This window comes from Rhipicephalus sanguineus, chromosome 2 (genome assembly GCF_013339695.2).
Source record: "Rhipicephalus sanguineus isolate Rsan-2018 chromosome 2, BIME_Rsan_1.4, whole genome shotgun sequence".
NCBI lineage: Eukaryota > Metazoa > Arthropoda > Arachnida > Ixodida > Ixodidae > Rhipicephalus > Rhipicephalus sanguineus.
The window spans coordinates 95,375,000-95,396,257 of NC_051177.1; the positions used below are offsets into that span (position 1 = coordinate 95,375,000).

General features: G+C 46.7%; 1 protein-coding gene across 1 annotated transcript in view; it reads right to left on the minus strand.

The window, feature by feature from the left end:
- Positions 1-274: 274 nt before the first annotated feature.
- LOC119381759 (fatty acyl-CoA reductase 1-like) overlaps positions 275-21,258 on the minus strand; it is a 35,308-nt gene continuing 14,324 nt past the window's right edge. Inside the window, exons 4-12 of the mRNA XM_037649525.2 lie at positions 20,147-20,219; positions 19,855-19,961; positions 19,258-19,432; positions 16,162-16,206; positions 15,891-16,009; positions 8,635-8,874; positions 5,315-5,444; positions 1,801-1,928; positions 275-442 (exon numbers count right to left, since the gene is read on the minus strand). Of these exons, the coding sequence (XP_037505453.1) occupies positions 304-442; positions 1,801-1,928; positions 5,315-5,444; positions 8,635-8,874; positions 15,891-16,009; positions 16,162-16,206; positions 19,258-19,432; positions 19,855-19,961; positions 20,147-20,219 (1,156 nt within the window). The 3' untranslated portion in view covers positions 275-303. The remainder of the gene's footprint in view (positions 443-1,800; positions 1,929-5,314; positions 5,445-8,634; positions 8,875-15,890; positions 16,010-16,161; positions 16,207-19,257; positions 19,433-19,854; positions 19,962-20,146; positions 20,220-21,258) is intronic.

The following is a 21,258-nucleotide window of genomic DNA, read 5'->3' on the forward strand; positions in this document are numbered from 1 at the left end:
CCGTGTTTCACTGAACAACTATCGAAATACAATGAAATTAACGGGGCAGTATCAGTTTATAAGGGGAACTGGCAACCACATTTGTGCGGATGATTGCCGTAGTTTCTTTGGCTTTGGGGTTAGTTCTCATGATAAAATTAGAATATGACGCGTTTTGTTTTTTATATACTCCCGAATAACAAACCAGCGTTGCGATATGTCGTTCTTCTTCTTCTTTAGGGTATGTGCGCTCCACTTTCTTCTGCACGCTGCACCACTTTCTGTGTTTTTTGTTTTCGGAAATGGTTGGAATCACAGGAGTCGCTAAAAGCCGACCATGTCGCAGAGCGCCGTGGCAAAGCCCCGCACTGACGAGTACGTATCCCAAGTTGGCACCTTTGCAACAAGTCCCCAAGGAATCACGGCCAGGCCCAAGTACAAGGACCAGCGCACGGCGTTGAGCCTGGAAAAGACAAAGACGGCATTGCACTGGCGTAGTAAAGGAAGCCTTCAAGGTTTTTTTTATTGCGGTAGCAATTATGTGGACACTATAGGCGGGCTTTTGCCGTCGCCGTCGGCGCCGCCGTGCCGTTTCGTATATGTATAGGTGTGTATATATAGATATATAAAACCCACAAAGAAGAACAATAACGGAAGAAAATTTTTCCTAGAACGCATGACCGGTGATTCGCACCCTCGACCCCCCGCTCACAAGCGCGATGCGTTGAACGACTCGGCCACGGGCGCATACCATATCCAGCATACGCCATTATGCTATATACGCCATTTACCGTTGGTGCTACGCAGATCACTGAGACGCTTCAGCGTGGCAGAGGCATGTTGACTGTCACCCGCGAGACGGTGCAAAGTGCCAAAGGGCGCGTTTAAGAGGGGGTCGACCCTCTAGTCTTTCGCCGGAGAGGGGATGCGAGTCTGCGGCGTTGTACTTTGGCCTACAGTGCGTGGTCGCCCATGCTCGAGAGCTTATGTATCTTGAGGGGGGCTCGAGAGATGGTGCATTACATTACGAAGTTCACTTCGCTCGCTGCAGCCGCCGCGTTTGCTAAAAGAGTGAGCTGCTAGCCGTTCTTCATATGACATTCAATGCTTCGCTCTTGCGGCGCAACTGTTTTTTTGTTGCCCTGTTCATCGTTCCTGCACTCTTATTCACTGGGACTGTCTGTATTCACTAGATCTAGTCGATCTTTAGCACCCATAGTGTCTTCCTCGTGCAGCTTGTACGTGTTTTTAGCGTTGCTGTGTAACAGTGATCGGGAGGCGTATGCGCACGTACAACGCCTGTGCCGTTAATTTCTCCATGTTAATGTCGAAGGCGATGTGGGCTACTTTCATGGTAAAATACGATCAAATGAAAGGCAAGAAAAGTCGGGTTGCACACGCGCATTGTTCACAGAATATTCAAGTAAGCGCAGAAGGGCAATGATAACATTGAAACATCGAGCCAATATACGTTCACATTCAGGCGTCTAACAGCTCGAACGCTTCTAAGCACGCACTGCATAATATTACAGACACTTTCCTCTTTCACTTCTGAGCCGCTATATACGTATTTTTTCGAGGAAAAAATAGATACCTATATAAATGTATATATACATAAATACATGAGCGTAAATAGGTCTATGTATTTGTTGGCGCTGCACATTCGCTTGACTTCAGGTAATTTTGTGGGAATACCACAACTTTTTTCCCAATTCGTTGAAAGTGCTTCATTCCATTTTATTTCCTCCGTGGTTCCTATGGAATCTTTCACATTTCACTGAAGAATATCATATGGAAATTTGCGTTTACAGATGAGCTTACCGTTTGATGCGTTTCCGTGCTTCCGGTAGCTCGGAATCTTCAGCTTTCAACAGGTACTTGCGAATTCCTAACACGTAACTTTCGAAGTAGGATCTCCATTCGAGGCGCCGCACATCGAAGTCGAACAACTGGAAAGCAAGAATGGCCGTTTACTGACCACTTCAAGCCGCAAAAGTATATTTCATGCCCACACCCTGTGAATAACAGATATACGTTATGTTATGACTGCCACTGGTGACATGTCTGTGAGAGTAGGCCGGTGGTGAATTCCCACGCGACTCTGGACACCTTGATTCTTCCCGGAGACGTGCTCTCCGCGGTCGGAAGCATCCAGCCAAGGGAAGAGAAGGGTGCGAGCTCATAGGAACAGCGGGGCGCCATCAAAGCTGGCGCTGACTTTACAATGGACCGCTGTGTGTCGTTGGAGACTCTACGGCGCTGACCAAGCTCCTGTGTTTCGACCAGAGCAATTAGGTCGCCGTAAACATTTTCCTGCTGTCTGGGGGAGGGACGGAAGAACTTGCCCCGTCTCCCGTTCTCATGGCCTGACCCGATGTTAATGACATTGACCGCCTGAGCTTCGCTGCATCAACGGGTGCAGCGTCCGATCTGCGAAACTCTTGTGTTATTGGCTGGCGTCGTGGTGGGTGGTGTCTTGTGTGTGATTGGCTGTCATCAGGAAGGAGCGGCAGGCATGAGGTGTTATGACGACGGTGCTGAGTAAAGGAAGACGCTCTGGGCCCTGCGAAAATAGCTCATCCAGTCGCTCCCCGCTGAACTCTTTATTCTTAGCTCTTCACTATGTAATTAAGTTTATAAAAGTGCCACTAAACATGACTGTTTTCGTTTAGCCAATTTCTGAGCATCAGTTCCTGAACCCGAAGACGAAGTCACGCTACCAAATGCAGTCCTGGCCTAACGCAACCCTGACGCCACACCGGTTATCAACGCAGCCAGTTTTTGACACTTTTACGACACAGCATTATTGACTGGGAACTTATGAGGTGAAGCGCTATTAGTCGGAACATGATAGTGAGGCACAGAAAATGGATATCCTCGTTTGCATTAATTTAGAATTACTTAGAATTTGTATCAATTTAGAATTATGCGTCCTCTGCTCTACCATTTGAGATACGACGGAAGGCGCTCCCCCGTCTGCCTTATTGGGTATTTCTGTGCTCGTGATCCAGGCCCGTAGCCAAGTGGGGGTGGGAGGAAGGGTCCAGGGGCTTGGGCCCCCGCCGAAATTTTGATAGAGGGGGGTGTTTTACCGAAGATATATAATGAAAATAGACACATTATTAATGAGAACCAACAGACAATAATACCAAAGAAAGTATAGGGGATGTTATTCGTTGTAATTAGGATAAAGTGTGAAGAAAGTAAAGTGGCCGAAAAGATGACTTGCCGCCAGGCAGCAGGCAAGTTATCTTTTCGCAAGTTATACTTTCTTGGCATTATTGTCTGTTGGTTCTCATTAGGGTAAGGCGGGGCAAAATGAGGCGCGGGGCAAAACGCGACATTTTGACTTTGCGGCCCTCTTCAGCTAATACAACAAGTACCTTTCCTTTGTTGCTCTATTTCAGCGATAGACGCCGGTAGTTTTCGACGTTTTTTGTGTAAAAGTTGATGATTGCTCACAGCGTTCGCGCGGGAAATATTGCGCGGCTGATGTCACTGTCTTCGTGACCCGCCAAAAAGGGGCAAAATTCTGCTCGGCCAAATTTTCGGATCCGTGCATGAAGCTACTCCGGCGTCAGTACAACAACGTAATTATTTATATTGTTACTTTATACTTCTAGCTACATTCCACCAAAAGTTTAGTTCATTTGGTGCCGTGGGCCAAAGGGCAAATGTTTTTGAATTCAGGCATGTGAGAGGGGCAAAACGCGACAAAAAAGGCATTGAATTGACTTAGAGAGTGTCTCATTAAGTGAACCATTTATTTATGCTCATTATATATAATATTTTTTTGTTTAGGATGGTACGGACATACAATAGAACCTCATCTAGAGTTGCCTGGGAGGAAAACGACATGAAAAATGCGCTGAATGCTTTTCAGGAGTTTCGGAGCAACACAACGTCGGGTTCTGTTTGGATTCAATGCGTGGAGTGCAAAGACTGGGCTCATGAAGACTGCGTGAGAGCCCACGGAGTGAATTTGAAGTACTTCTACTGCAAGAACTCAAAGGAAAAATTTTTTCACACTGTCTCGTTTTGCCTCACGCAGCGTCTGGTTTTGCCCCGCAGGTTGGGGCAAAATGAGACATCTGGTGCATTTTTTTGTTTCTTTTTAAAATAAGCTTTTGAACAGTCGCAACATCGCCATATTTATGTAGCACATACCTTGTACCCAAAAGAAAGTTCCTGCATTGATATTTTATGGTAACGAGTGAAACAAAATGAAATGTTCGCTATTTTTGAAATTTTTGGCGCATTTGGACCCGCCCTACCCTAATAATGTGTCTAACTAAGAAACGAGCCCTTAAAAGACATATTCTTTCCTTCATTCATAGCGAAGGTCTCGTTCTGGCAGACTTAACGCCTTCAGGTAGAATGCGAAGGATTGTTGGTAAGCTGCCAGCTCGTAAAAAGATCACGTGCTACGTGACGCCAAAAAGGCAGAAAAAGAGTGTTCCACACTCGCCGCCACGGCTGCGAGCGGCGCTGACTAACACTCCTGGGCACATATATACCCCGTAAAGTGGACGGGAGGATGACCGCCGCCGTAGCTCAGTGGTAGAGCATCGGACGCGTTATTCGAAGGTCGTAGGTTCGGTCCCTGCCGGCAAGTTATCTTGTCGTCCACTTTACTTTCTTCACACTTTATCCAAATTACAACGAATAACATCCCCTATACTTTCTTTGGCATTATTGTCTGTTGGTTCTCAATAATGTGTCTAACTAAGAAACGAGCCAGGAAAAGACATAACCTTTCCTTTATAATGAAAATAGGGGTTTTTCTCAAATTTTTCTTCTTCCGCCGCCACATGGCGCCACCTGTCCAGGCGGCTCAAGTGGCTCAACTTTGGGGCTGCTGCGATCGGGTGAAATGCTAACGCTCAGAAGTTTGCGGACAAACTAAGTCTTTTTAATATTTCTATGGGAAAAGTGCACAAGCTTGTGGATAGCCAAGTCTGACGTTCTTTACGTAACCTTTGTGCTTGAGCAGCGCGCTGCAAGTTTCCAGTTGCTTGCCGTTCTCCGCGTGACACTCCAATTTGTTGCTACGCATTCATTGCTTCGCCCTTGCGGCGAAACTGTGCCTTTTTATAAAGCAAGGATACAGGGTACAGGTACAAAAAAAAAACGACTATGCTGCATCCAATCTTCTCTGCGATTCGAACGACAATCTTAGTAATACAACTTCAAAATATGCCATGATATCGTAATTTTGCTGGTAAATGAAATTCGAGCCAGTAGGTTACATCCAATCATGTTCGCTCGCATGAAACCCAACGGCAACCATATCCCAGCTGCCCGTGGCCCCGTGCCAGCTTACACAAAGACTTACCTGAGCATCCGTAGGCGAAAGTTCTTGTAGAAGTCTAAGGGCGTTGTTTGACCTGAACAGCCACTCGTGAGTCTGGAAGTACTGCAAAGAATTAATCGCTTTGCGAATCTTCTGGTAGTGGCGCACGAACCTATGAAAGAGTATACGAATGCTGTAACTGCAACAAAATTTCTCACGGAGTAAAAAAAAAAAAGAAAAAAAAAGGGGAAGCACAAACATTCAGTTGAAAAATTGTTAGATAATACTTGAGCATTGAATGAAATATGACGTCATTTATTGACGGGTAAACGTCAAGCAACTTCGTGGACCATCAGGGGCCAGCGTCAAGAAGCGACGGTCGTCAATCAGCCAGAATTCAGGCAAGCGTCACTTGCTTCCTTGCTTGCCTACGTCGTTGTCGCCTTTTTTTCTTCTCTGCCAAAATTAATTTTTATGCTGCCTGTGCTCAGCTCCTTGAAAGTGACACCCAACTGTATGATCTGTTATTGTTATTTCGTGATCTATACCGTTTTATTCGTTCTGCTTCTTTATTTCTCTATTTTTCGTTTTTAAATTGTTTATAGTTCCTTTTTTTATGTTTGCCGAAATAATGTAATTAGCCCGACCCCCACTTTCTCTGTGCCAACTGTATGATATAGTAACTTGTTGCGGAAAGTGTCGCAAGTGGCGCACTTTCTGTCTGCGCCTACTGTGTGGTGTGGTTACTTGTAACTCTACCGTCCAGCTTTATTGTTGCAGCAGCGGTTTTTTATTACTCTGTCAGGCTGGTACACGCCCATTCAGACTCGCTTTTTCTAGGAGACCTTACCAAAGAATTGTTACGCATTAAAAGCCTACATTCAAGAATGTCTACGCAAACATTTGCGTCTGAAATTTGAGTGCATGTTTCGTGAAAGGCTTGCAAAGGCAGGCGCATCAGATGCAAAACCAAGAAGAAGAAGAAGCAGAAGAAGATTGTGCTACGACTGATGATACATGTATTAGCCGCATACGTTCTAAGAAAGCGATTCACTTTAATGATGAAGTAGTGCGTATATATGATGGTGTATATTTCTCGCACTGAGGACACCAAGTGGTATTTGTTGCTTTATTTGGGCAATTTTATTGTAACGCCCTGTTATTCTGCATGACCGTTGAGGTAAAGCGCTAAAGATCTCGGAGACGTGGGGTTGGGACTTTCGCTATAAACGCTAACCACTCGGTGCGTGCGTCGCACATTTAGGTGCAATATGAAGGCTGCTAATAAGACACCTGTGCTATTCTCAGCCTTCAACATTCGCCGAGGTTGTATGAAGAATATACACTGCCCACGTGATATCTGGTTCCTGATTTGGCCCTACAAATGCTCCGCATTAAGATTCAGTTGAGATGAAATGCGAATCCATGACAAGAAGTTTTTCGCGATCTGTCATGGAATGCGCGATCTGTCAAGTTTGATTGATGGTGCGTACAGCGAAGCCTACGTAGTGCACCTTGTCACCGCCAGCCAGTGGCGTAGCCAAGGGTGTGGCACACCAGACCCCCCCCCCCCCCCCGGGAATTATTTTCCCATGGGATACAGGGCACAAAATGACAGTCGACCACATTTATCTGGCGATACCCCATGTCGGATCAAGTAAGTGCCCCCCCCCCCCCCTCCTCAAAAAAAAAAATCTGCCTACGCCACTGCCGCCAGCTACGTGAGAGGGAATACATCAGACGTATGTGGCACGATTGCTTGCACTCGGTAACCCCTATCGTAATGGCCATGCAGAAATGTGATCATCATGATCAGCAGCAGCAGCAGAAGCAATAGCAGCATGACTACACTCGCTGCAGGGCTCTATGTTTCTCCAATCAACACGGTCCTGTGCCTGCTGCGGCCACGTTGTTCCCGCAAACTTCTTAAACTCATCTGCCCACCTAACTTACTGCCTTCCCCTCGCGCGCTTGCCTTCTCTCGGAATTACACTCAATTGCTCTTAATGACCAGCGGTTATCTTGCCTTCTCGATCAATGCATGTCCCATGCGCATTTCTTCTTCTTCTTGATTTCGACTAAGATGTTTTAAATGCGAAGCATTTCTTAGCGAACCTTTGGCACTTTGAGCGTATCTATCTATCTATCTATCTATCTATCTATCTATCTATCTATCTAGCCGCCTACGTTTGGACACTTTCCTCCAGACACATGTGGCACATACCCGTTCATCACGCGCCGCGGTGTACGGGTATGCGCCACTGGTGATTGACAGTTTATATCTACCCAGCAATGGCGAGAACAGACATTGGCAATTTAAATGCCAGAGCGTTAAGAGAAACCGACATATGTGGCGTTGACCCGACCGAATGGAAAGAATAAAAATAAGGATCCCAGCAGGAATCGAACCCAAGCATGTTGCGTTGCAGTCAGGTGTTCTACCAAAGAGCCACGCCAGGTCTATAAACTGGTTTGGAAAAACTGCCTATGCAGGCGTAATGTCCTGCAACGTCAATTATGGTTGTGGTGCTGGGATTACAAGAAAACAATAAACACTACATATGTACTCCTACGATACTGGCGTCATATCAGATTATTGTGTGTGGTTCCAGTGCTGGCTCCGCTTTTATAGCAGTCTAATAAACATTACATTTGTATTCTTATGATTCATCAAGCTATATTGAAGCATTGATCGACCCCGGAGGAATAAACTAACGCAAGTTACTGATGATATTTACATGATTACACCATAAAGTGCACTTAATTTCGATGATACTGACGTATGTACTCAAACATGAGGGCTGACGTTACGTCGCACCATAAGTTACCCTTTAAACGGCAATGCTGTCGACGTGCCTGTAAGCCCACAATGTCCACACAGCTACTACACTTACAAAAACATGTCGATCACCTCGTAACGCTTGGCTCGAAGCCATGAAATACAGCATAGACAACTACTCACTGACTGCGCCGCATGAAACCGATTCGTACAACGCGTGGGATCTGCCGAATTTTTTAATACCCGTTTGTTCCCTGACCTACTCTGCTCTCTTCTTGTCCCTTAAGCTTACATCTTTTTCCTTTCCATGGTTTGAAGCACCGTCCTTAATTTAAGCTGAACCCTTTTCATAAGCCTCCCGGTCTCTGTCTCCATAGGTAAGTACTAACGGTCAGATGCAGCTGTTACATACCTTTCTCTTGAGGGACACTGGTAAACTACAATTCATGATGTTAGAATGCCTGCCAAATGCGCTCCAACCCATTGTTATTCTTCTAGTTACTTCAGTTTCGTGGTTCGGCTCTACGGTCACTACCTGGCCTTTGTAGACGTATCTCCGTGCAGAAGTGTGGGTGATACCAACCTCGGCTTCTGGCCGTGTAGCTGCAAGGCCAGGTCAACGACGAGGGCCGGCAGGTAATGCAGACACCAGAGATTGACATTGTGCCACATTTGGCTGTTGGTCACTTGGAACTTGGGGAAACGGATGGCATTCGGCAACGGAAGTCGGCAGATTTCTCGTTGAATCCCGGCCGTCAGGTACGCCCACGTGCGTCGAGTCAGGGAGCCGCTCGTGCAGTGGTACACCTCGACGTCCTTAGGTCTGTAAGGCGATGTTTGTTCCGTCAAAATTGAAGCGGCCGTGTTACGACACATTCGCAGATGTAAACGCACAAACAATTTAAATTACACAGCCCGGACCTGGGTCTGGAACTACCGGCTGCCCGGAGGGCCCGGGCCATCGCGGATGGTCTTCACCTTCCGGTGCCGACACGGGTGGAGCCACTGACTGGTTGAGGGGGTTTTAGGACTTCCTTACACTAGTCCCTCTGGTCTTTTAATAAAGTTCTTTGTATGTATGCATGTATTCTAACAGACATTTAAAGCATGCCGTTAAGAAGCAGCAAAAGTGGTGACATACCAATCTTTTCGTGGTTGAATTACGCCTGTCCTACTACCAAGAAAGCGATCGCTACTTTGTAATGACAACGTGGTTTAGCGTTATCGGTTAAAGAAACAAAAATACGCTGATATTTCTCGAGAAAAAATGCGGGAAGTTTGCACTAAGCTGCGCAAAGCTTGGCACAGCGAATCTGGTCATCGTGCTGCAGCACAGGAATTACAACGCCGGCGGCGATTGGCTTCAGCGTGCTTGGTGGAAGAAGCGGCAGCCAAGAGACGGCGACCGGCCGATCCGGAATACGCGCAAAGCTTGCCACTCTGAATCTGTTGAAATCGCTGTGCCTGAGCCACGGTGTAAGAAACTGTGACGGTTGCTATGGTGACGGATCGGCGGCCGCTGCTCCTCGGCGCACAGGCGACTTGGCTATTTTTAGCACAGGCACGGCGCATCGAGGGTTTCTTGTTAACGGACGTCTTACTGCCAGCTTTAACAGCTTCGCTGTTAAAAGGTGATTATGCCCGGATCATAATTGGCATGTGAACGTGGAACCTTTGTGCTATTATGGCACTAATACGTGATCGCATTCAGGACAATAGGAATGATGACCCCAAGGAAAACAACATTACCTGTTATTCTTTATGGGGAGTACTGGCTTGCCACATGTATAACCCTCTGTAAAGACGCATGGTAACTCTATTTTGGAGCTTCGCGTCTCCCATGACTCTCCGAATAATAATAATAATAATAATAATAATAATAATAATAATAATAATAATAATAATAATAATAATAATAATAATAATAAACTCGGTTGATCCCTCCGTCATAGGAATCGGAATAACACGAAAGTAAAGCGTGCCCTTACAGAAGAAACTGAATGCTTACTGTACATTGATATAAGAGAGTTTGCACAATGTATACTGATGTGTGGCAGCTATGTCACCGTTTAACGTGGATGCACCCACTTTGATGATTGGTGGTACATCTCCATCCCGACGACTAAAGGCCGTTTCACATGACGCAAAAGAGAGCGATTTTGAGCCTGCGAATTCGCTCGCAGCGAAAAAAACGGCCGATGTCTCTCGCCGCTGCGGTCAGCGGCGAGCGACCAACATGTTGGAAATTTTTCGCTCTGTTCGCAGCAGCGGAGCGATTTTTCAGTCGAGACCCGTCGAAATTGCGCCAACCCGGCCGAGCCGTCGAAATTGCGCCAACGAGTTTGTTTTGGTTATGGCAATTGGTTATGGCCGTTGTTGCGTATTCTCAAGTGAACTTAGATTGGAAAGTGTTTTTAAATGACAAAACACGCGTGCTCTTCGCGACAGGTGATAAAAAGTTAAGAATATCAAAACGCACAGATTGTTACATTACAATAAAAAATTATGCAGTGTCTGCCACAAACAACGGCAGCAAGCAGCTTTGCGCGCCGCGCCAGTCGCAGAGCGAAAATCGCAAACCATTCGCAGTCCATGTGAAACGAAACCGCCATTAGCGGCGGTTGCGAACAGAGCGAATAGAGCGAACCGAGCGATTTTTTTCGCTGCAATCGCGGCATGTGAAACAGCCTTAACGTCCATGTTAAATGATTAAAAACAAACCCTTGTGGTAGCTGTAGTAGTCAACGGTGAAAGGGTAATCAAAGAACGAGGTGTGATAGCCAGAAGAGCGTCGCATATTGGACGCAGAACTTGGTCGCCATCCCGTGGCATGGTAAAATGTAAAAATGTGATTGAACACCACGGCAGGACTAGAGGGAAACGCAAAGCGCGTCGTGCCACCCCGGTAGCCCGGCCGCGATTCTTGTCATGGCGAGCGCGTGAGCATGGAACGCGGTGTTACAGCCAGGTGAGGCAGGCGCGCGTCGCAGAGCTATTTTAGGGGCGAAGCTCCTTAAGGCGGCACCCGTTCGTCCCTCGTCGTGCTCGTAGTAGTGAGTAACAAGTCTTACCCTTTGACCTCCAAGGTGGTGCCGGTGGGAGATTTCTCCTGTGCGTTGTTGAACAATAAAAAATTCGCAGCGTGCGCGTTAACTAAAAGCCGAATTCTTCTGTCTCTGTAGAAGTGTAAGTGTTAGCTAAAAGCCGACTTCTTCTGTCTCTCATTCCCATTAGCAGCCATTGTTTACCTCCAAGGTAGTGCCTGGTGAGATTTCTCCTGTGCGTGATTAAACAATAAAAATTTTGTTCAAAACGCCCTTGATTGATGAAATAAACCAACGAAAGACGCCAGATGTTTTGTAAAAACAAAACGAAAGAACGCCAGATGTTTCTAAAGCAAAACGAAAAAGACGCCAGCTGCTTAACGAAAGACGCAAGGTGTTTTCTAAAGCAATGGTTTTCTAAACAATGAAAATTCACAGCGTACATGTAAAATTAAAGTGAGCTGCAAGTCGTCATAACTCATCGAACCTTTAGTATAAACGCGCCCGATCTCACGTCGGTGATGATGTACTGGGCAGAATTCACGGAAGATTCACGGTTTACCGATGAACCTCCGCAGCTTCGCCCACTCATCATCATTCACTCCGTGGATATGCTGTGATTTTTTGGGTTTGTATTAGCGTGATGCTGAGCGAAGCCGACGCTTTTACGACGCTTGGGCAAAGGTCGCCACCTCGCGGTGCGTTAAGGCATTGACAATATTCAACTTCTATTGAAAACGCGCCGAATGGGACGGACGCGTAACGCGTTGCAGGTTCTAGTCGCGGAGGCCACAGCAATGACGAATTACTTTACCTTACCACCATAGTTACCACTCTCAGAGGTCAACAACACCCAGCCGACTGGGAGATTGGTAGATATAAAAGGCGCGTTCGTAAAGCCTCCAGAGTCTGTCGGCCTTCACAGTATTTGGAAAAAGTACATGGCAGTCCGCCATGCCGACATCAATACACTGCCCATTCGTGAATATTTCCGCCAAATGATCACGAAGTTTATTGAAGAGTGTAAAACTAAAGACCCAATTCCAGAGTGGCTCGAACATCTTGAGCCACTTATCCGTATAAAGGAATTCTAGTCACTATGTAACCATTCCGGTCTTTACCTCTGTATGTACTGTTTATGCACTGTAATATTATTGTATGAGGTGCAAAAGTAAGTAATAAAGAAAGAAAAAAAGACCGTGGCACAGTGGGTAGCGTGCCCGGCATTTGTTGTTGCGGACCGAGCGGTCGTGGGTTCGATGCCCGTTGACGGTAACTCTTTTCTGTGTCATCTGACTGTGTATATTTTTTCGACGTCATTTTCGTGACGGAAATACGTCACTGAAGTCTTGGTGGACCCCGGCATAAAACACTTTCGTGTTAAAATAATAATAATAATAATACAGAACCGAAACCGAAACACAACAATGAGCTCGTGCGGAGGGCACGGAGGAAGGCAAGTTTCAGCGCAGTCGCATTTTCAGCGCAGCTTATGAAACTAGGGTCTTTGAAATTACGTATGTATGCATTTTCTATTAAAGGAACACACCACCTAATACTTACCTAGTAATGTTGCGCCTCAGATATGCGTAACGTTTGCTTTTTGATCGACAATGTACACAAGTATGAACCTAGTCAGCCGTTCAAGATGGCTGGCCCTTGGGTAAGTGGTTCAACTTTGGCAGAGTGGCTGAATCGAGTGACGTGCCGACAAACAGAAAGACAGACCAAAATTTCTCCGTTTAAGTATCCCAAGAAAGACTATCGTCTTTAATGATCAGTCTGATTACGCCCACTGCCGGGAAACAACCCTTCACTTGTTTAACCCGGTGCTGTGCTTTCCGAGGCCACGTTATCCCCGCAAACATCATAATCTCACGTGCCCACTTAATTTTCTGCCTCCTCGTGGCGCGCTTGCCTACTCTTAGAATCCAGACCTTTAGTCTTAAAGGAGTCCTGAACCAGTTTTTCAAGTAATCATCGATTGACTTCAGAATCGGAGTTTCTTGCCTCACGAATCGATCGCCGCCAAAAAAATCTGCGAATCCATCAAGTACGAGCGGAGCTGCAGAGATTCATCGTATGCTTTAGGCGATTTCTGTCTTCTTTCGTCCCGACGAGCGAGCTGGAAGCTACACAGGGAGGGGTGACAAGCGGGAAAGAAGCCATATCAAGCGCGCTTCATGACCTTGAGCGGGCGTCATCAAACGCGTTCGCTCTCCCCCGGTGTTATTCCGGGGCGCGCTAGTGTTGCTACTGTGTAATTTTAGCACACCGTGGAGCGCTGAGCCCGGCACGTGGCGGCATCCCGTGGCAAGCAGTGCATCTGGTCATCCAAACGCCGCTCTTGGTGCGTGCCTAGCTATCGGCCGATAGTAGCAATCTGCTGTATGGCGGCCCCCCAAGAGAGTGTACACTGTACACTCTCTTCAGAGGGGGTAGGGGGGTTAAGAGACTGTGAGAGAACAGAACTTTGGGCTAGTCGGTTTGGTACTTTCAATGAAGTCGTAGCAGTGAAAACATAGGGACATAGGAAGAGCACAGGACAGGTCCTGTCCTGTTCCTTGGTCCCTGTCCTTTCAGCGCTATGACTTCATTGAGAGAGTGTAATTTTTGTATGAAGAGAGCGCGCTTCAGAAAGTGGCAACTTCGCGCTCCGCTGGTGTACTCTCCTTGTCATGCACGACTTTGAAATATGGCTGAGCTGTTCACAGGGTCGTATGCATTGCACTGCATCTTTTCTTTTTTCACCAAGCACGAGGGTGGGTTCAGCACCTCTTCAACGACGAGCGTTATTTTGTGATAAGGAAAGCCGAGCTAGTTGGTACGAATGCATTGTGGAATATCACAAATAACACACAGGGACTCAGGCAAGAGAGACTGAGCGCCTGTGTCGTCTTTCTTGCCTGTGTCGCTGTGTGCTATCTGCGCTATTCGATAGAGCGTTATATTGCCTTCTCGATATACTCCCTGCCCACGCCCATTTCATCTTGATTTCGACTGAGCTGTTGTTCTGCCCTCTTCTTGTCCCTTATGGTTACACCTATAATTTTCCTTTCCATTGGTCACTTCGTTCATGATATCAATATTCATGTGTATGAATGGCAGTTTACCAGAGTCCCTAAAGAGAGAAGTATCCAGGGTTTTTCAAGAAATGTGTCCAAAGTCCTCAAAACTCAGGGAAATGCTACATTCGTTCGATGTCTTCGCAGTTACTTCTTCTGTAGTCGCAAGCATTTTAAGGTGGATAAATACATCATTTGGGACAGTAATTAATAAAGTTAAATCAATTACCTTTTTAATTAGTCCAGTTAGACGGTTATGCCACATGAAAGAATTGAAGTCCTCATGCGAAGAACTTCGATTCTCCCAGCGAGCCATGGAATGGAAGAGAGTATAATCATCTCCAAAAGATAGCTAATGCGTATCTCGAGAGAGTTGGCAAGTCAGTACTCACCAGAAAGAGTTACAGGTCATCTTTTTTTTTTTCAGAGATTGTAGTCCACGGAACGCCATTAGAATACACGTTTTCTGCGTAACGTGCGGACGCCGGCTGCGCCATTATCATGACCAAATGTATGTAAAAGAAAAGGTAGCGGTGACGAAGACAATAAAGAAGGCATCTAGCTTGTCAGCAGGCGTTACATTGTAATCCGGTGCGTGAAGCCTACTGTTCTCAGCAAATATGAACTGATAATATATATTTTATCGGTAGTTCTATCAACGTGTGGTCAGTTCAAAAAAATTACACCATCTCCCACTAAACGGAAACATGTGGCGATGCGAAGCAGCGCATGGGTCGACTTACGGGCACCTTGCCCGATGTTGACGCGTCCTTGCATGTGGTGCGCACTATGAATTCACTGTAGTTGCTGTTGCTGTTACTCGTCCCGAACTCTTCTTGGAGCACGCCACGCGGGTTCATCGATACGCCACGCGGGAACACGTTGGTTCATCGCGCGTCTGCAGAATCTCGTTCCCCGACGCCATCACATGATTGCTGAGAGAGTGTAAGGACGGGAGGGCACAGCGTCTTACCAAGCCCCTTACAGAGGCCCGAACGCGCTAGCGCGTGCCCGCACACATGGTGCTAAGGGGGAGAGGCTACAGCGTCTTACCCAGCCCCTTACACAGGCCCTAACGCGCTAGCGCGTTCCAGCACACGTGGTTCCCGATCGGACGGAAGCCAATGGTAGGACGGACACAGCCCCGAGACAAAGCTGCTTCGCATCTAAAAACACTGCCGAAATCCTTTGTCAAAACGTAGGCTTCAGCGATACCTCTTGATCAGCGGGTGTTGATCCCTCTAGTGGGTCCTGTTTCTTTCATGTCTGTTTATGCGTACCCGTCGGTAGTCATCGGTTAACCAAACTGTATTTACGGTGACCCGTGTCTCAACAAGGTGTGACAATGTCCATATTATCAGTGACCGTCGTCTAGGGCAGCGGTTCTTCGCCACAGATGTTTCGGGGACCCCTTGTGGACCGGTAAAAGTGATGAAGGATCGCTTGTAGTGAGAGAAAAAAAAAAGGGGGGGGGGGGTCGTAAATTAAAACAACAGACAGCGTGAAAGAGGTGCTTTTGTTTCTTCCTGGCAAAAAAAAAAAAAAGGTAGGTGTCCGAAAAACGCGTTTTTTTGTTTTTTTTCCTAGGATGGGTTTCGCTGACACCCAAAAATGGCTTCGCGGACCCCCTGGATTCCGCGGACGCCCATTTGAGAACCACTGGTCTAGGGAACGCTTTAATGGCTAAGAGGAGAAAAATGGCTGTGTTTGAACAATATTACCCTACTCACCTTTTCTCGGCCGTATGCCAGGCTGCGCATATTAGCATATTGGCCACAACATCCACGGGAATGACGTCGCCTACGCATTTCTTTTCTGCCAATATTGATTGCAGCAGTCCGAGCCCTAGCTGAAACGTTTACAAAAGAGCAGGCTTGCAATTTCCGCTTATGAGGAAGTTCACAAGCTCGGTATCGCGCGCATTGTTTCGAGGCAATACAGGGTGCGTAAAGTACGTCCCTGATTATGAGAAACAGTGAAGCGTCTAGTCAATATACTTACCACGACAATGATACCGGTGCAGCCGTTATAGTTGTCTACCCAGCCCTAAAAAAACAAAGAAACAAAAAAAACAATTTAAACATCACGTGGGTGTTCAGGCTCTGATATTAGGGCGAAAGCCGTAAATGCCTCATCAAACGCAAAATTTGACCATGGGCGTCGGGGATGATTGATGCAAAAAAATTATCATGACGTGATGACGTCACCATATCACGTCACGATGACGCCACAGATCTCCAAAATTTGTTACGCCATCATGACGTCACTGTGACATCACGTGAGGTCGTCACACGACATCGTAGCTTGGTCAAAGTTGATCCGATCACGCAGGCATGCGAAACCAGGTGAGGTGCCTCCGATCTTGGAGGCAGTGCAAAACCACGTTAGGTGCAGAAAGCTTTCGAACGGTGGCGGGGCAGGATCAATATGTCGACTGATAAGAAAAAATTTCACCATCAACAATTTCACGCGGGTTCATCGCGCGTCTGCAGAATCTCATTCCCCGACGCCATCACGTGATTGATGAAAGAGTGTAAGGGGGAGAGGCCACAGCCTCTTATCCAGCCCCTTACACAGGCCTGAACGCGCTAGCGCGTGCCAGCGCGTTCTGACTAGGATACAACGCGTTGGTTCATCGCGCGTCTTCACAATCTCATTCCCCGACGCCATAACACGATTGCTGAGAGAGTGTAAGGAGGAGAGGCCGCAGCGTCTCACCCCGCCCCTTACGCAGGCCCGAACGCGCTAGCGCGTGCCAGCACACGTCGTTTTGTCTGCGTTACACCAACCTAGGACAGCATACGGCAGCCCGGGCTCCTAAATTGCTCTGCACGTTTCATCATCAAGGTGGTCGAAGAACAAAACGAAGACTTCTCCTTAGCGCGAGCGCGCGCTCTGCACGTATCATCATCAATGTGGTCGAAGAACAAGACGAAGAAGACTTCTTGGCGCGAGCGCGCGCTCAATATGTTGCAGATGGCTATGGTAGGTTTTAGAAAGCGGACGGTCACCAATGGAACTACGGACAAAGGCAAGCGCAAAAGCTGCTTCGCATCTAAAAGAAGATGGCTTTCGCCTTTGAGTCGTCTTAAGTGAACGCATAAAGCACCCGGTAAGTTTTTGCATATAGGAGCCTAGAAGAGGCTTCGGCAATACCTGAAAGTGTTATGTATAGCCAGTGAGCTCCTTTTGCAGCTTGATCAATCGACCCCATTACTCACACTACACTAACTTCTAGAAAGAACATCGGTAAGAAGTCTGTTATTAAGTAGAATGAAAGGCTTGCTCAAAACACGTGCAAGTTTGACGTGGTTGCATGTTTCAAAGGCTACGCAAAGCCTGCTTGTCTCTTTTTTTTCTGTACAAAGCTGGATTAATAAAAGCAACGTGGGACACCTCAGGGAAGCGCGTGAAGCCTAACTTTGTTGAATATGATCGTCAGTGTTCTCGGGGGAGTTCCACGAGAGGTGATCTATCGTTCGGTATTTGCCGATGACATTTGCCTCTGGAATTCTCCGGTTGATTTCAAGCGCACAGGCGGCAGCAGCGACCAGTGACTATAACGCCAGTTCACCATATACAAGGTTTTACTGTTTCCCGAAAAGCACGTGGTAATTAAATTAAGAAGCTGATAAGTGAATACATATCCAGACTTCCCAAACGAATTGACTATCCCTCGTGAACATACTCATCAATTCCGGGTATAATAACTGACAGAACACTTTTGTTGAGCCCCCATTGTGTACGTGTAAAAAAGACACTGTTGTCTACTGCGCCTGTACTGCAGTTTGAGTGAAAAAAGCGTAATGCATATTTATACACTGCGAATAAACAGGGCTTAGTATCTATAGCAACTTTAAGCCACAGCCAGGTAATGTCTAATACATGCAAACAGAGCTTTTGCTCATTCGAGACCTAATAAGGCCGGGCACTGCAATGCACTTATTTTCAACTTCGTTGAAGGTATTTCAACTTTGCCAGTGTCCATGCTTGCCAGGACAGTGGCAAACATGGACACTGACAACATAATTGTTGTTGATTTTCTCAGGGCGCACATTTGTTGCAACAACCGCATACTTGATCACCACCTTTGCCTTCAGGCCTCAAGGTACATTTTCATAAGCTATCGTCACTCAAGAAAGCTGTATTTTTTCAAGGTATGCGCTAGAAACAGTTAATATATCTTCGTTAAGGTCCCTCAAAGAGCCAGGGAGGGAGAGAGAGAGAGGGGGGGAACGAGAAGTACTGAAGAAAGTCCACGGAGGTAAAGCAGGTGAACGCAACTTGTCTACACTGCCCACGGAAAGGAAGAAAATAGACTGAAAGATGGGAAAAATAGAAAAGGCGACAGTACGAAGGAATGCAGACGCACTGAAGCGCGCTTAGTTATATTCGTCAGAAGTAGTAATATTTATAGCCTGGTACAATGCAACAGTGCTTTTGTGTATTTGCGCCCAGCAGACGACGAGCCTAGAATACCAGGATGTTGCAATGATCGCCACGAATTTTGACATCTTGTACAACAATGCCGTGGCACCTCTGGCAGGCGAATGGTTCTCACAAGATTGAAATCGTCCACATTGGAACGGTTGACACGTACCTGCGCGGCTGTTGAGCAAACGAAGAGACTACACGTAATATATTGTGACTTAGTTGTCAGGAATCAATATCATTTTCAGAAACGAAGATTCCTGGCTGCGTGCTTCGTTACCGCAGGCAGCAACTAAAGCGTTGTTGGACTACCAGAAGTCGGCAACACTCTGGGAACCCTTATGTTCTCGCACGAGCACACACACGCGAGAACATGAAGATTGCACGTGCGTGAGGGTATAACTTATTGTTCTCCCATCCTTGTTCCTTTTCGTCCTGTTGTACATTTCTTCGAGCTCCGGGTAGCGAATTAGAATGCTTAACGTGGCTTTTTGGGCTAGTTGGTTATATGCTTCAGAATGGGGCATAGCGCTAACACATAGCGCTTGTCCTGTTGTCTCTTCCTCGTCCGTGTGTGTTAGCGCTATGCCCCATTCTGTAGAATGCTTAGTTTACCTACTGCACTTATTTCTTTATTCCAACATAAACAGAAACGTCCCTGCTTACCGGAAGTGGCTCCCTGTTCGATGCAGTGACGATGGAAGGCCGTACGATGACGGCAGGAATGTCTCCCCGTTCTTCCAGTAGCAGTGATTCGGCTACACTCTTGGTCAGAGTGTACGTATTGGGATGTCCATACAAGTAGCCATTCTCGGGGTCTGTCACCTCTTCATTTGAGAGCCTGCCGAGTATTGGTGTGTACAAAGAAAGAATTGAGGTCACCCTAATGCAACAGCGACGTATTTTTTTTAGAGTGAATGCCATTTCTATATGTATTTAAGGGTTTCTTAAGCAAGTAGGTGTCGTTGTTAACACTCCTCAATCTAAGGACGTATATGATTCTTCTTTTAACCAATAATGCCGCGCGAAGCAAATTATTTTCACAATGAAAAATAAAGAAGGAAGACACATCTTCCTCATCATGAACCAATGGCTGGATTAAGACGCGTTCGAGCGAAGTAGTCGTTTCCGAAATTTAGGACTAAATTTTTGAATGGGCGCTGGTGGCGCGTCACTTTCCGTCATGCTGACTACCACGCAAAAAACAAAGATTAGACGACAAGAATGCGATCGTGACCCCTCTTCTCTCCACTTTATACTTACTGAGTAGATTCAATGAGTTTTTCGGCGCTTATAGGTGGCGGGTATATCACCTCAAGTACGTCTGGCTTATCACAGTTGCAGTATGCCGTTGATACGTGGACAAAAGCCTGGAAGAAATGTTTTAATCACTTAGTCAAACATATATGCAAAAAAAAAAACGAATTGTTGTCTCACGTGAGCATGAGATGCTTAGGAGAGTGATAAGTTAATGAAGAAAAGCTATAAGAAATTTTGAATTGTAAATGACATCGTCGCTAAAGTCCAGGAAAAATAGAATCGGGGGGCGACTTACGCAAAGATTCGCCATTTTTTTACAGAGATCCAGAACACGCCTTGTGCCCAGAACGTTGAGCCGTACCGCTTCTCTGAAATGAAAACGTGTCAGAACACTTATCTTTTGGCTCGCGTCACGCGGCGCACTCTCATTTGTATTTCTTACGCTTAGAGTGACCTTCCCCTCCCCCTCCCCCAAACACACACCGACACCCGCAGACACACACGCACGCGCACAGGCGTGACCAGGGGGCTCCAAAAGAAGCGTGTTTCGTATAACAAAGCAAACGAAGCTACCCTGCAGGACGAGTCCTGGCGAAAGAATACTTAACATGATAACTTTGGCGGCTTTCACCTCAGCGAATGAGCTTGTGCGACGAAGTTTGTACCAATTGGATATCGGCAATTTGTCGTTTTTTTGTTAAAAAAATCATGCCATATCCACAAAGTGAATGCTGATTGAGGAGCTGGCTCGGATATAATAGGGTAAACCGTGAATGCTCCGTACAATTCCTCTACTGTCATGCTGTATGTGGTTTTGCTGCGTTATTATCATCAAGGCTCTCGAAGGACAAGAGGAAGAAATATGTGGTTTTGCCTGCGTTAATTTCATCATCAAGGTGTTCGAAGAACAAGAGGAAGAAGGCTTCTCTTTCGCCCGAGCTGCGCCTGTAGCGGTCGCCTCTGGAACTAAGGTTACGCTTACAGCGTGGTACTTTGCCCCAGCTTAAGAACCTGGCGAGCCAGCTCCTAAAAAAAACGACCAATTCGGTGGAGTCGCTCACTGACCGATTCTCCAGCTCCGCAACTGGGGTCACAATGTTGCTGAACAAATAAGCGGCACAAAAGCAGGACGTTGGATTCTAACAGCGGTGCTGTTTAATCTCGAGTCAAGTCCGGTGGCGTCTGCGAAAATTCGGGCGGGTATGCGACACAGGAATTGCGCAAGCACCATTACCGAGTACAGCAGGTGCAAGGGAAAGCGAACACAGTGGAGGGAAAGAGTGGAGTGAAGGAGCGTGATGGAAAGTGGTGGGGAAGAATGTTGGAGCCTGGGGGAGTGGGAGAGTAAACCCTAGTAAAACGAGGAGTGCTGATGCAAGGAGACGGGAAGGAGGAGGGAGCGGAGCG